The sequence below is a fragment of the Cryptotermes secundus genome, unplaced genomic scaffold (genome assembly GCF_002891405.2).
Source record: "Cryptotermes secundus unplaced genomic scaffold, Csec_1.0 scaffold621, whole genome shotgun sequence".
NCBI lineage: Eukaryota > Metazoa > Arthropoda > Insecta > Blattodea > Kalotermitidae > Cryptotermes > Cryptotermes secundus.
This window is the reverse complement of record NW_019727103.1, coordinates 797,789-814,331: the sequence shown is the minus strand read 5'-3', so window position 1 is coordinate 814,331 and position 16,543 is coordinate 797,789. Positions and strand designations below refer to the sequence as shown.

At 38.9% G+C, this 16,543-nt stretch overlaps 1 protein-coding gene across 7 annotated transcripts in view; it reads right to left on the bottom strand.

Moving 5' to 3' along the window:
• LOC111864453 (chromodomain-helicase-DNA-binding protein 7) overlaps positions 1–16,543 on the bottom strand; it is a 144,088-nt gene that overhangs the window by 22,443 nt on the left and 105,102 nt on the right. For all 7 annotated transcript variants that reach the window (XM_023851703.2, XM_023851708.2, XM_023851702.2 and 4 more), the window contains 4 exons: positions 13,978–14,120; positions 10,029–10,171; positions 4,186–4,393; positions 159–1,440 (listed from right to left, as the gene is read on the bottom strand). In XM_023851703.2, coding sequence (XP_023707471.1) covers positions 159–1,440; positions 4,186–4,393; positions 10,029–10,171; positions 13,978–14,120 — 1,776 coding nt within the window. The remainder of the gene's footprint in view (positions 1–158; positions 1,441–4,185; positions 4,394–10,028; positions 10,172–13,977; positions 14,121–16,543) is intronic.

Here is a 16,543-nt window from a genome sequence, read left to right as displayed (position 1 = left end):
GCTCATCATTACCAACATTTTTCTGCCTCCATCTTTAGGGCAGAAGAGTGAGAGGAGTGAAAAGTGACTCACTTGTGTGGTAAGTTTGGCCTCATTTCACTGAATTACTGTTATGTTAGTACCCAACTCTGACATTAACACACAATTAGTGATCTTACCTTGGGCCATTTGATGGGGTTCTGATAGCTTTGTGCTAGCAGCTGGGCTACAGTGGGCTCAGAGTAATCTAGAAGCTCTCCGGTACTGAGGCTGGGCGGCTTCCCTCCAAGGACATATGCATCTACCTCTGCCAGTCGTGACAGTGGTTGTATCACTTCCAAATCAGGGAACATGACTTTCAATTCAGCAGCTTGTGAGTTAGTATTGCAGTTGGTCTGTTGCTTGGTGGGAAGGGGAACTGCATCCAGAGACTCTTCCCCCTTCAAACTGTTTTCTGATACAATGTCGCTCTCACAAGACCGCACTCTGCTTTTATCCTCCAAGCTGCTTGCCTCAGCAGACTCCCTTGTTTCACTCACTTCCACTGCTACACTCTCATCATGGCCAGTTTCCTTGCTATCTTCTTCCATTTCATTAGTCCTTTCTACTTCATCCCTTATGATCTCTGAATCATTGCATTTATCTTCTTCCATACTCTTTTCAGTTTCAACAGTTTCATCAGGCTCTTTATTTGACTCTACTTCCATCTTCTCTTCTGTCTCTTCTTCTAGTTTCTCTAAGCTTTCTTTGCTGTTACTATCAGTTTCCAGTTTTCTTTCATTCTGAGATTCCTCTTCATCAGCTTTCTGTTCTTCTTGTCGAAATTCTTGTCTCTCTGGCAACTCATGCACTTCAACTATACTTTCATCATCTCTGTTCTCTGTACCACTCTCCTTGGCTATTTCTTCTTTTAATTTTGTACTTTCTGCACCTTTATCTTCTGTTCCTATTTCCTGGCTGTCATCTGCACTAATACATAGCATATCTTTGTCTGCAGTTGACTCTCCTTTCTCCTCCCCTATCTCCACCTCCTTCATACTGGCAGTCTTCTTCACTGTCTCCACTGTACATTCATTTTCATCCTCAGCTACAAAACCCTCATGTTCAGACTTGATGCCGGTTTTGACTAGTGTTAATTCTACCTCATTCTTTTCCTCCTTAAGAGGTAAATCTGTCTCCAACTTTATTTGTCCTACAGTTCCAGGTACCTTCACTTCCTTTTTTATGCCTATCTTTTCAATTTTTAAGGTACCTTCTCCTTTCTCCAATCTGACAATTATCTCATTCTTGTCAGTTTTCAGTATATCTTCTGGGCGTTCAAATTTTATATCTGTCTCCAGTTTCAAGCCTTCTTTCTGCATGGGTAGTGGCTGATCCAAGACAAGGTGTTTGCGTAACACATCCACAAAAGACAAATCAGGATCATTCAGAATGAAGAAGTCTGTTCTGCCTAACCCATGTCTGGAAAAAGAGAGCAAAACTGAAGAAAAGTGGCCAATACAACATAATTTGATTCACATTTCAATCACCAGATGGCATTTACAAGCAATTTTATCAGCTACTGCATAAATTCCACTGCCACTAGTCACAGAACCTCAGCGATAACAATACGCATGTTATGAAGGACAAATTGCAGCGCTGATGTGGGAAGATTTCTTCAGTTAATCAATCATTATAACATTGAACACAAAATGAATATACCTGATCACATAATCTGTAATAAGCAGAGAAACCTAGTTAGCAATATGACTTGAAGGAAAAAGTCCTCATTTGATGCAGTGAAGGAACCTAATACTTTACGAGAGAAGTCACTTCATTCTAGGGCAGAATATAATCCCATCACTTCCTTATACTAAAACATGGATAAATACCAATAACAAAATTTTGGCAGAAAGTATTAAAACCATGATTTCAAAAATAATGGACACATAACATGGATGGAAGTATATTCTCCTTGGTGACACATATAGTTGCTTTTATATGCATGTGAAAAGGTCAGATAGCCCCCAAAACTGGAGAAAAAAAATATATATTTTTTTTTATTGCAGCACTCATACAAAGTGTTTCATGTAGCAAATTATATTTATTCCTCAGTCATCCAAACGAACATCTTACACCAGCTGTGGCCAACTACAGCCTGCTCAGATATTCCATGGTCCACAGAGCTAGTATGAGACCTTTATATAAGAGCTATTCAGAAAGCAATCACTGGTCAGCTGTTAACAAAACAAGCAAATGAGAAAACAAATATTATATACAAAAAATTCGTACATACTTAAGCTACATCTCAATGTAGTCACTGCCTGAATTAAGACACTTATCGCATAAATCACCAGGTAGTGATCAAATTCTGACAGAGCTTATTCAAGCAGGAGGAAAAATATTATTGTGTCACATGTTTGGAATAGGCACTTCCATTAACGCTATAACAGCGAGCCGTTGCTTAGACAATGCTCGACACAACGAACGCATTTCCCCGGAGATGAACAACAGAAGGCCACTGAGTAACAACGGATGGGACGAAACTCGTTACCAGCATATAAGGAGCATTCCTGAAGCAACAGATTGCTGAACATGTGAGATCGAACCTTGGCGAGGGGTGTCCTCTACTGAGTCCGCAGAACACCAACATAAGCCGAGAGCTACAGACAGAAAGAATACAGTTGGAACCTAGTCGCCATACGATACAGACAGAAGACAGTTGAGATCCGGCCGCAGCCAAGGATAGTTCAGACGTCGCATTGAAGTATTAAGCCAGAAGTCAAATGATACTACAAGTGATAATAATTGTACGGTGTGTAAGAGTGAAAGTTCAATAAAGATGTGCTACATCCGAGGCCCACTTGAAGTTATTTGTCACGTGACGTACCCAACACGTGACAATATTATATATATTAAGAACCATAAGCTAAATACTTCTATTTGGTTCTAGAAAAATTGCCTGATCAGTGGAAGGAGTCTATTATTGTACCAGTTTACAAGAAGGGTGATAAAACTGACTGTAGTAATTATCGGGACATATCACTGCTATCAACTTCATACAAAATTTTAACGAATATTCTTCTCTCAAGGTTAAATCCATGCATATATGAAATTATTGGGAATCATTAGGGTGGGTTTCGACGTAACAGATCAACTACACATCAGATCTTTCGCATTCATCAGATATTGGAGAAAAAATGGGAATACAGTGAGATAGTACATCAGTTATTCATAGACTTCAAAAAAGCCTATGATTCATTTAGGAGGCAAGTGTTGTACAATATTCTCATACAGTTTGGGGTACCCATGAAACTAGTTAGGCTGATTAAAATGTGTTTAAACAAAACGTACAGTAAAGTCCATATGGGTGTTTCTCTGGTAATTTTCTTATTCAGAATGATCTAAAACATGGAGATGCTTTATCGCCACTGCTTTTCAACTTTCTTTAGAATATGCCATTTGAAAAGTCCAGGAACACCAGGTGGGACTGAAATTAAATGGGACACATCAGCTGTTGGTTTATGCCAATGCTGTTAATCTACTGGGTGATAATATATATACCATAAAGAAAAACACACAAACTTTAACTGATGCTAGTAAGGAGCTTGGTCTAGAAGTAAACACAGAGAAAACTAAGTATATGTTGCTGTCTCATCAACTAAATGCAGGGCAAAATCATGACATAAAGATAGCTAACAGATCCTTTGAAAATGTGGCACAGTTCAGATATTTGGGAATGACGAAAACCTGATTTAGGAGGAAATTAAGAGGAGATTTAACTCAGACCATTCAGTCCACTACCTTTTGTCTTCTCGTCTTCTGTCCAAAAACATAAAAATTAGAATATACAAAACTATAATTTTGCCTGTAGTTCTGTATGTGTGTGAAACTTGGTCTCTGAAATTAAGGGAGGAACACACACTGAGGGTGTTTGAGAACAGGGTGTTATGATATTTGGACTCAAGAGAGATGAGGTGACAGGATATGGGAGAAAACTGCATAATGAGGAGCTTCATACCTTGTACTCTTCAAGTATAATTAGAATGATCAAGTCAAGAAGGATGAGGTGGACAGGACATGTAGCATGAATGGGCATGAATGCAGCCACAAATCCACTCCAAAAGTGGGGCTTCAACTCATGACTGAAGTGTTCAAAGACAGTATGTATATTAAAAGAGCATGGCTACTGTGATAACAAAAAAACAGAAATTCTAAAACACTTACTTTGCAGCACCAATGAGAAGATCTTTATCATGCTTCCCAGGCTGCCACCATTCTGGAAGATCAGGTGATGGCTGACACAATTTGAGTCTCTCGTCCAGCATTACATGGGTCAGAATATCTTCACGAATCTTATTCAGCAATTCTACCCTTTCCAGAGTCTTGCGTGCTTTGTCTTCACTAAGCATCTCAACAGGAAAGTCCATGCATTCTGAATGTGAAGAGACAATAAGTAGTAGTACAGACAAACACACAAAAAACACATGAATAGAGAGACACAACACACACACACACACACACACACACACACAGATCATCTAATGATTACCACACATTTATATGATTCAGCAAAGATGGAGCAGTGGTAAGAAAGAGAATAAAACTGGGGTACTCTGGTCCAAAATATTGACATGACCATTACATGTCTGCATACTGTTACAAGCTGATGCATAGATCATTACCAAAACTTGTTCTGTACAAACTTCAAGACCTGCTCTGTGTAAACAAGGAAAAAGGTTAGGGAATGCAGCAGAATGTTGGAGTAACTTCCAACATGCAAGCAGTATGATGCCTGTCATGAAAGTTTAGTACAGCTGTTAAAACATTCTCTACACCAAGCCAGGCAACAGAGTGACCTGTTTCACCTCTTTAAATACAGTTGACACATCAATCTGTACCACTCCACCCAAAGCAACACAGTAATGTTTTCAAGCTTAAAGGGAATGGCACAGCTTGGGTCAGTCCTATAGGTTATTATTATTATTATTATTATTATTATTGGAGGGGGTGGGTTTCCCCATGCACCGCGACTAATAGTCTATTGTACGTCCCCCTTTGATGTTCTACCAGTCTCTATACCCTACCGGTACTGGTGCATGCCATCAGCCCCGACTTAGCCAGCGAGTTCGGCCTCTACTGGCTCAGCGGTACCTGATGCTTCCCACATCTACCAGAGGCATTAGAGACTCTTGTTGGGCTGTAAATGTCCAATAATTTGGCTCGACACAACACACACGACATGACGTTCTTTTACGTGCTGTAAAGCTACGACACGGGACCCACGGCTTAAAGTCCCTCCCGGAGGACTTGTTCCCTGAATTTTTCCGCCCTTAAAAATTCCACGACCTCAACCGGGTTTGAACCCACATACGAGTCATAAAGTGGGAACATTACCTCTAGACTACGGAGGCTGCTAGTCCTATAGGTTAGTTAAGAGTACCATCACACAAAGGAATACAGTTCAGTGGGGTAAAGATAATATTCTCAACATTTCCTTTATTATTTATTATAACCTTTGGCGCATGTATTGAGGCTGCTGGGGACAAAGCCTTCCTCTCTCCTTTCATCTACATTCCTAACGAGTCAAGAAGTGAGAATGCTGTTTTACCAGAAGTTTTCATATAACTCATGAAGAACAGAAATTAGTAGTTCAGCTAAAACATATCTTCACACATCTTCACACAAATACCGAAAGGAGAGAAATGCCTTTACAGCAAAAATTATGAAAAAATGCTCACAATAAAATAATGAATTTTGTTATGCATAATACACTTGACAGTGCAGAGAAAATGATACTAGAGCAAAGTACTAATTATAAAACTATCATATCAAGCATTTATTAAAGTGGGGGGGGGGGCAGTCCACATCAAAACTATTTGAATTTATAACTGTTCACATGCTCATATGAAGGACTTTATCAAAGCCTAAACCACTCAAATTTTTCAATATATTGCAGAATCAGAAAGTATTTAAAGACTGGGAAACTGGATATATCTCTCTCACACGCACATGTGCGCACAAACACAGGATATGCTTTAATTACAGAGGAACTGCATTGCAGCTATCTGCATCGAAATTATAGCAAACATGCTTAAAAATAAACTAACAAAAACATTCTTAGGAAAAGACAATAAATGTTGGTTACCTTTTCATTCTGAAAATTTCCATAAAGTTTACCATCTGAACACCACAATGATTACTGTAATGACTATGATAATATGCAAATGTCCATGAATTGTCATAATACAATAGCACTCTTCCATCATACTTACTTCCCTTGCCATTAGGGTTGACAAACGTTGAATTAAGAACAGACTTCTTGTTAACCGATTAGCGATTCAAACTGTACTGTTAAATTAAAATCATATACATTAACCTCTCAGTGTTAAGTGCAGAGCTGTGCATGCATACTGTGCTGACTTTCTTTTCTAACTATAAAATATATATATATGCAGCTATTACTTTTTTGTCCCTCGGCAGCTTCATAGATATAGCAGCAAGCTTTAATGTAATATGTATTACCAACACATTAAATTGAGTTTTACTCTTGTTTTCCAGAGACCACCTCTGTGGTCCAGTAGTCAGAGATCCTGGCTACAGATACAGATGTCCCAGGTTAGATTCCTGGCGCTACCAGATTTTGTGAGAAGTAGTGGATCTGGAATGAGGTCCACTCAGCCTCATGAGGATAACTGAGGAACTATTTGAAGGAAATAGCGGCTCCGGTCTAGAAAACTGAGATTAACGGCTGTGGGGATCCATTGCGCTGACCACGTGACACCCTCTATCTGCAAAAGTTGGCACTAACTTTGCCAACAAGCGGCAGTCGCTCGGTCGGTATAGTTCGCTTGCAGACTACAGACCATGGAGTTTTTTCTCTATGTAGATATGAGGTAATTTATTGATCTTCACTGCTTGCATACTCTTTTCAGTAGCCCTCTCTGTCCAATATGCCTAAGGCAATACAATCTTGACTTCAGTAGTTCTGTAGATGACATTGTGGGCTTTCAAATTATATACAATATCAACATTTTTGATAGATTTTTACTATTGTTTTACAAGGTGACCTACTGATCTAGGGAGCACATGCACAGTTTGATTTGTGGCTCCCTATATCAAATATACATAAAGTATTATAGTTCTGCAGATGATGTAGCAGGGTTTCAAATGATGTAGGACATAAACAGGATGGAAGGATGCTTTCATTAGGTTTCCCCAGCTTACAGAGTAGTCGATTTAATGTTATGCAGCTTTCTGCTGCAGTCAAAGCATCAACAAGCAGAGGGTGTTTGTTGGGCGATGATGTTCAAAGAATTCTGGAAGAAGCACTGACCGACAGTGAAAACAGTTTGAGTCACATGATGATTTTAGTGTAAGTGAAGATTTGCCCATTCATGAAGTAACTGTGACAGAAGAAAGTGAGAATGAAGACAGTGACAGTGCACAAGATTCAACAAGTGCTTTGCAGGGTGGAGCTTGTGTCACATTATTTACATGGTAGGACATGGCTAATTATGTAGGGAAAAGGGAACAATTTATAGGGAATTCTGGCTCTCAAAATGAGTTAAAAATGTGACTGAAGGTGTGGATGCATTCAAGATGTTTTTCACACAGGAACAGAAACAATCATCCACAAGACAAATATTTATGCTAAACAGTGCATAATAACCAGGGGAATTATGTTACAACTATGATCCAGGATGAGAGACTGGAAACCTGTCAGTGAAGATGAGATATATGTTGTTCTGGTAACTTTCATTCTCACAGGCATAGTTCAGAAGCCCGAATTATATTCTTATTTTTAGAAAATTTTGTTTTGGCAACTCCTGTATTTGGTTGTATAAAATCAATGGACCAACTTGTATCAACACATACATTTATGCATTTCAACAATGAAAACAAAGATATATGCAGTAGAACTTGGTTATAACGTCATCAAAGGGACCTAAAAATAGTGTCGTTATAAACGAATGTCGTTGTAACCGAAATGGGCACTTCCACAGTAGCCTTATGTTAGTCATGTAAAAATCTACCAAAAACTGAGTTAAAATGTTGCATTTTTTAGTGAAATACGTAGTTAAGTACAGACTAACATAACATGAACGTGGAATTGCCCAAATGTGTAATATCAAAGACATATTACAGCGCTTTTCACTGACAATACACACAATATTTCACGAATCACTTTAACTTTCTCTTCAATGCTTAAAACTTTCCTTTTCATTGCCATGTTTTCGCTACTGCACTTCTCTGGGTTTAGGCAGGAACACTATAGGGTAATTAGACAATGTGAGGTCCTGTTAGACGAGATTCTAGGAAAGGAATGCAGTTAACAACCTGCCGCGTCTTCTTGCACTATTCACGCAGTCCCACTCCACACCCTTGTTTTCGCATAAAACCCACGCTCCTCTTGCAGCCCGCGGTCGTATTCTTCCAGGACAGTCACGTCAGCAAGTAGAGAAAGTGAGGGTGGGCAGACACATCGAACTTTCCCACGATATCAGAGAAATTCAGGAATGAAAATGACGTTACATACGAGGTTGATGCATTTGTGCATGTCGTACTAAGCAAGGTATAAAAACAGTTGCTTTATGAGGAATTAGTTCGTACCATTGAATATTTGACGCAATAGACAAGGTGTCGCAAAAACCGATGTTGCTATAACCAAGTTTTACTGTATCTTGACCATCCATATCTTAGAAAATATACATAATGATGTCCAATCTGAACAGGAAATGTCAGAATTTGAACATACCAGACAAAAATACTCCAACAGTTGAATCTTTGACACTATGGAAAGGGAGGCTTTCATTTGAATGAAGTCTTGTGAATCTAGCTCAGGCTGTCAACATTGATATCAGAGGAGAAATGTAAAACAGTAGCTGTTGTGTCATCTCTCATGGAACCACTGCCTGATAAAGGGCAAACACTGTGGATGAACAACTTCTACAATGCACCAGTACTGGTTATAAAACTAAAATTTATGAAAACTGCGTTGGAAATCTGCACCTGAACAGGAAAGATGTATGAAAAACAGTGAAAGAGAAGAAACTGAGGAAAGGGGAAATTTTAGCTCAGCATTCTGGACCAGTGTCTATACTGAAATGGTGACAAAAAAGAAGTCACCATAATTTCAACGTATCAAGGTGAAAACAAAACAGGAGGATGAAAAAAGAAAAACCTTGTTTCAGTTCTGGACTACAATGAAAGAATAACAGAGAGATGGTCTGAAAGATCAGCTCCTTCATGCTTACTTTCTAGAAAGAAAAAATATGACTAATGGTACATCAAAATGTTCATATTACTCTATCCTACAATTCTCAAAATCCATGGTTATCTGAACAGCAAATTCACAGGGGAAGTGAAGTGATTACTTGAAGTTCAGAACTGATATGGTTCAGGCTCTACATGTGGAACATGGAGGAGGTGGTGGAAGAAAAGGCCAGGATGACATTCCATGGACAACGCAGTGCTTATACTTCTTGAAAGACATTTCCCAGAGACAATTTCTCCAACTGAAAGGAAGTCAAGGCCAACAAAGAGGCGTGGTGTGTGCTACAAGAACAAGTGGATGGAGACAGTCCTTTGGTGGCCAGTCTGTGTGTTGTGGGCTGTTTCAAGACTTACCACACAATTCTCAACCACTAAGGCAAAATCTATTTCATTTATAAAAACTTCAGTGTACAATGAATATTCTCTGAAAGTTTCATTAAAATCCTATAATTTTGGGAGGAAGTAATGCCTTCCGAAGCAAATTTACCACCATAAAGTAGAAATTTAAATCACCAGGCAGAAAATCCTCCCACAGCAAAGCATTAACTAGGAACTTAAATGCCAACACACTGAGGGGTTAACACGCTACATCCTACAATAAAAAAGAAAAAAAAAAAAACATGGCCAACCTACTGTATTTAAACAGCTGCAGGGGTAATATTACCTGGAAAGGGTGAATATGCCAGACAAGTAAAATTATTTTTTTTGTTTGCCACTGCAGAAATGACCCAGGCTTAGGTTAAATATTTAATTCAGATATTAAGTTTCTGTCACTGTAGAACTACTGTGCTCACCTTCTTCTTCAGTAAGTTTGAGCCCACAAACTCGCTTGCACATTGCACAGAAGGCCTTGAAATATTCTGTCATAGTTTCATCAAACTTCTTGTCCAATCGAGAAATAGCTCGAAATCTGGTCCAGTCATAACGATTTCTTTTCCTGTAAAATAAATATTATTATGTAATAAGCCTACACTATCCAAATAATACAAAATCAATGAATGATACATACTCATACATTATTATTAAAAACACAATACACACAAAAAAAAATAATACAAAAAAAAAATCAGCTCAATAACAATGCAATGGCAACTAACAGAATTTTATATTCTGTATTGGGAAGAAACTGTATGAGTGCATAAATATCATTCACAAATGCAAAAATCAGTGCACAGACATTGCACATAATTTCTCACATGCACTTAATGAATCATGCAGCCTTCTACTATCCTAAAATAATACGCTGCATTTAGGATGTTTGGCCAGCAGAATATTACTTGGGTTCAATGACTCTATAGATGATTACAATTTAATCAAAATCAGTCTAGCCATATCTGAGAAAACTGATATTTCACATTTGGGCCACTAGTTGGCATACAATTATCTTCCTGATGATATTTATGCACCATTTTTCGAGAAAATGACCATTCCATGTTTGGGACCCCCTCCCTGCAGGCACTAACCAATGGCAAATAAACTCTCAAGTACCAAATATAAATACAATATCTCAAACTGCTCAGACACATACAGAGAGATGGCATTCCAAAAACTTTATTCATACTAAGTAAAGAAAAAGTAAGAGTAAAAGTAAAGTAAAGGAATCCCTGTAACAGGCCTTGGAGGCCCATAGGGTTGTGAGATGTTTTGGGTCCCACATTTTCTAGACAACTGGCTCATAGATGGTGGTAAGGTTGTCAGCCTTACGTGCTGGCTGTCCTTTACCCCCAAGAATATTCCTGGTACTCATTTCTGTTAGAGGCTGAGTTGACCCCAGGACCATAGTGCGGTTGGAAGGAATAGGTCAATTGAAAAATCCAATGACCTCTTCGGGACTTGAACCCGCGACCTTCCGGCTTGTAGCATAGTGCCTCAACCAACTACACTATTGTGTCAGGGGTGCTTAAAATGTGTAATTCTGTCAAAATACTGAGACTGATTTCTCCAGGATCACAATACCTCCTCATACTATATATTCAGGAAAATTAGGGCATGTAATATATTGGTATTAAATTATCAGTATCTCCATAAGGGTTAAATTTACTTAGACTAAAGGATTATCCACCACAAATTTCTTTGGAAAATGCCTCATATATAGCCAAATTCTTTGGAGCACAGAATGTTTAAAGTCTGAGCAGGCCAGACAGTGGGTGTAGTATACAGTGTCCCAGGAGGAAAGGTTAATATGCTGGAAGGTCATATTATCCATTATTCTAGGCAAAAAAAAAAAAAAAGTATATGTATGGTTAGTGCCTCGTAACTTTAGCTGCGCGGAAAGGTAAACACTGTTGTGGAGCACATTAAGCTGTACGCTTGCTGTGACGATGTTCAGAGCTACTCCCCGAGCAGAAAACATTGCCTAACAAGCAACACAACATACTATACACCTGACCACACTCCAAGACGCTACATTCCAAACAGGTAGCACCCACGCTGACGTAAGCTGATAAGACTGCTACCCCAGCCCCACAAGAGATGGTATGACCCCTCTACCATGGCTAGAGTTCCGAGGAACTAACGGTATGCGTGTCCTACTCCAAACAGTTTCCAAGATACAGCTATTTCACTGTACAGCAGTTTGGATTTGATACCTGGTACTGTCCTGCCATACTGTGTTGCTGTCTGAAGCATGTGAACTGGTGTGAAGTGTTAGTTTACTGTTGTGACTGCTGACAGTGACATTGTAGTAGTGTCATGAAAAATGCCATACATCTTCACAAATGCCAAATATGCTGTATGTTTATGGCTTCTGTGATTTTAGTGCCACTGCTGCTATTGAAAAATACTGTTGACGGTTTCCTATGCGCAGAATTCTGTATCATAGAACATGGTATGTTTCCCAGTGCTCATGTTTCATCTGAACAAGCATGCTAACAACTTGAAGATGAATATATTCCTGAAATAGTACTGTGTAGCCTTACTACCAGCATGAAAAGACTTTCTATATGTCTCAGTGCTGCACAAACAGGTGAATTGCAAACACTGCATGACAACAGCTTGAACCCATTTCACCCACAGCATGTGCAAAATCTACACCCACGGTACAGTGCCAAGCATCTAGAAATGTCACAGGTTACATTGCCCATTTCCAAATGCTTCCATTAATACCATGCACTGACAAAGGTACTTTTACCCATATCAGAGTCAAAGACACACATCACTCGCATAGATGATCTCATAACAATCCACATGGTACTATGTGAAACAAATTTTCAACATAATTTCTTTATCAATGTGTGGCACGGTATGTTTACATGTTGATTGGTCCTGTTATTTTAGACAATCATATGATTAGACATAATTGCCAAGACTTTCTGCAAAATGATTACTATAACAAATAGAGGATTTTCCTTTGGCTACACAGATTGCTGTGTACTTTCAGCATGACTGAGCCCATTCTCATTATACCTGACTTGTGATGCAACATCTCAGTGACACTTTCCCAAATCAGATGTGGCAGTACCATTAAATGGCCGCTAAGATCTCCAGACCTAACCTCATTAGATTTTTATTTATGAGGTTGGGTGAAGAGTAAAGCATACAGAAGAAAAGTGGATACATGAGATGAACTGCTTGATCACAGAATGGACGTTACTGTCCACATAAAAGAAAGTCAAGATGCACTCAGATGAGCAACTGTGAAACAGCTCAATCTCAGAAACCATCTGAAATAGGACACATGTATATATATATACTTTTTTGCTTAGAATTATCAATAAATACTATGACCTCCCACAATACTGACCTTTCCTCTTGGGACACTCTGTATATAGTATTATAAAAGTATAGCTTGGCCATCAAAGGCAGGAGGAAATTAAATAATGAGGAACTTCAAAATTTGCACTCTCCACCAATTATAAGAGTGACCAAATCAAGGAAGAAAAGAGTGATGGGACCTGAAGCATACATAAAATACCCGACAAATGCATATACAAATTTACGTAGAAAACAAAATGGGAAGGGACCACTTTGGAGATGTAGGTATGAATGAAAGGACAATAAAAAACTAGAACTTAACAGATGAGAGAGACTGGACAGGAACGAAGTGGTTCAGGAAAGTGAGAGTGGTGGACTACCTTCAGTTCTGTTAAAGGCAGCAAATTTCTGGATTAGTCAAGGGATTACTGACTTCTCAAGATGGTTTCCATTCTATGCAACTTGTTAAACTGGATGATACAGTAGTCTGAAAAAATGTGTTACACTGGACACGATCTGAATGAAGATACAAGAAGCAGTACAGCAATGAAAGAGACTGAGGCAAAAGTCTTAAGTTCTTGTCTGGTGATTAGATTTATGTGGCACAATGGCCTTCTCTTTACAGTGGGACCCTCTGAGGTGTGACACTGTAGTTCAGTGGGTGGATACTGATGTTTCAGAGGAATTCTGCCTCCATTTTCAGCTTTGAAGGAGGACGCAACATGTTCATCTGAAACAGTGCTATCTGCTCACAAAACTACATGGTGTCACAACATAGAAGACCACGATCTTTACAATCACCACCGCAAAAATCTCAAATTGATAACCTCACTGACTGAGGGAACTGCTCTAGCACAAAACCCTCCCACTATTAATTAATGAAACCACTCCAGTACCAGAGGCTCATAATGCAACAAGGATTTGCCGTGAACAACACTCACCAAAGACCTACAGGAAACACAAAAATATTCATAAAACTCTATGTAAATCAGAATTTATGTATAATGTGCAGAACTAATAAGTAAGTTACACACTACACAGATCACCCACCTATCAAACTCTACACCAAACGTGGAGACAGTACGGAAGAAATCAGCCTCTTCTTTACGTGACCATTTTCTTTGGTAGACTTCCATTCTCTGTCGTTCACGTTCACGTACAATCTGCTCAATTTTTTCTCTGCGTTCAATTTTCTGGAAAAAATGCATTATAAGAAACATAATCCTTTGACTAGAGCAACAACTTTTCACAAATATAAGCAATAACTTGTAAGAAACAAATTCACAATACACTTAACAGAAGGACTTAACATCTGGTCTATGACTTCGATCATAATATACACAGTTTGTGACTTTAAGATGCTAATTAATATCCTGCAAGGTTTCACACTGTGCTGTACCTACAAACATATTTCACTCCTAGTGTACTTTATAAATTGTATACTCTTATGAAGTCTCTTTTCCATTTAATCCATTTTAAACAATGAAACATTAATTCATAAAAGACTTCATTCTTTCAATAGGACGGGCACAGTCAACTTTGTCTGTAAACCAATGTTGGCAATTCTGTGCACTTTCATGATCCCAAGACAATTTCTATTCATTCCTGTTGCTTCTACTTCATTCTAGGGAGCAGAATGATTCTTGAGAAGCTGATAACCTGATGGTCCACTGCTGGACCACATCCTACATCCTCACCATTATTATTATTATTATTATTATTATTATTAGAGGAGGTGGGTTTCCCCATGCACCGCGACTAATAGTCTATTGTACATCCCCCTTTGATATTCTACCAGTCGCCATACCCTATCGGTACTGGTGCATCCTATCAGCCCCATTCAGCCAACGAGGTCAGCCCTCGGTACCTGATACTTCCCCCATCTACGAGAGGCATTGGAAACTACTTGGGCAGGAAACTTTTTGCCTAAATTTGCTTAGAGGTCTCATAGAGACATGAAGATCTTTTACGTGCCGTAAATCTAAGACACGAGACCCACGGCTTAAAGTCCCTCCCGGAGGACCTGTTCCTTGAATTTTTCTGCCCTTAAAAATTCCATGACCTCCGCCGGGTTTGAACCCGCGTACTTTGAGTCATTAGGTGGGAAAGTTACCCCTAGACTTCAGAGGCCGCTTACATCCTCACCATACATTTCAGACTTGTTCTATTATCATCTTCCCCTTCTACATTTAAGTCTCTTCCCTTCAGGTATCCTGATGAAAATTCTGTATGTAATTCTCATCATGAGGAACATGACAGTGCTTTATTTGATGTGCTAAAAATGATTTCAGTAACGGAATGTAAATATGAGGGAACAATCACATGACACATCTGAACTACTACTATAATGTACTTCAGAAATACAAAAATGTTTCAGCAATACATCAGAGTATAGTTTGCATATTAAAATTAATTTGATATTATACTGCGCATAATATTATAGCATATTAAAATTAAATTAATGTTTTTGAGGCTCACATTGAATTCATATTTGAGTCCCTGACAAACATGCATAGATTATACACAGACTTTCCACACACAGAAAATATGAGCACATGGGATGCCTGTTCAGTAGCTCAAATTTGGACAGTCCTCCAATACCATAAGAACCATGGAATATTGGGAATGATTTTCAAGACTGTTTCCAGCAGTAGCATCATCGTGTCACGAAGTGCATAGCTTCACAAGGAGAGTATTCTGAAGGCGACAGAAGCTGCTAGTGCACAGGTGAGAAAATTCTGCTTTCACAGGGTCATTCTGAGAATTAAATTGCCGTACCTTGTACCTCCCTAACTTCCCTCTTATCACTGTGGTAGCAAAGTCTGGAGACTCAACGTCTCTAATAATAAAGCCTGTCACTTGATAGAATCCTAAGTCAGTTTCATCTACCTACCATCTTCAACCTTCCTAAAATCCAGATATTGCTACAACATCAAACCCTGAGATTCAACGGTGCTAATAAAAAAGGCAGCCATAGGGTACACTTCTAAGCAATTTCCATCCACCATCCACTGTCACAACCTAACTCTCTTAGATGCATCATAATATCACTATGCTAGCACAATACCAAAGCACACAATGGACATAATCATGAGCTACTTCCGTCCATCTCATTATCCCAATTTCCCTAACGCCAATCTTAATGTCATGCTCCATCCCTTTCACACTCATCCTGTGGTTTCACACAAAATTTCTGTATATACTTCACCTCTCCTATCCAAAATGTAGGTCTGTTTCTTGAGTTCACCACCTTAACAATACCAGCCAAAATGTAACAAGAAATTCCTCATTATGCAATATGCAACAAAACAATATATAACCAAACTGCATATGAGTACAACAAAACAGGAACAATCAGAAGTGGTATCTTCTATGTGGTCCATACTGAGCCTACACAGAGAGGGCCTTCAGGAGAAGTTCATCACTGGTGGCTAGGAGTTGCATTAGAGTCAACATCTGGCAAGAGCTCCACTGCTTGACTCTATAACCTAGCAACACTAGGGAAGACTGTAACCAAATAACAACCAACAAAGATACAACAGAAGGAGACCTAGTGTGTGCAGTATCTCGCATCTGTTTTCCTTAGCTTAGGTCATTTAAACAAAAGAAAACTGCC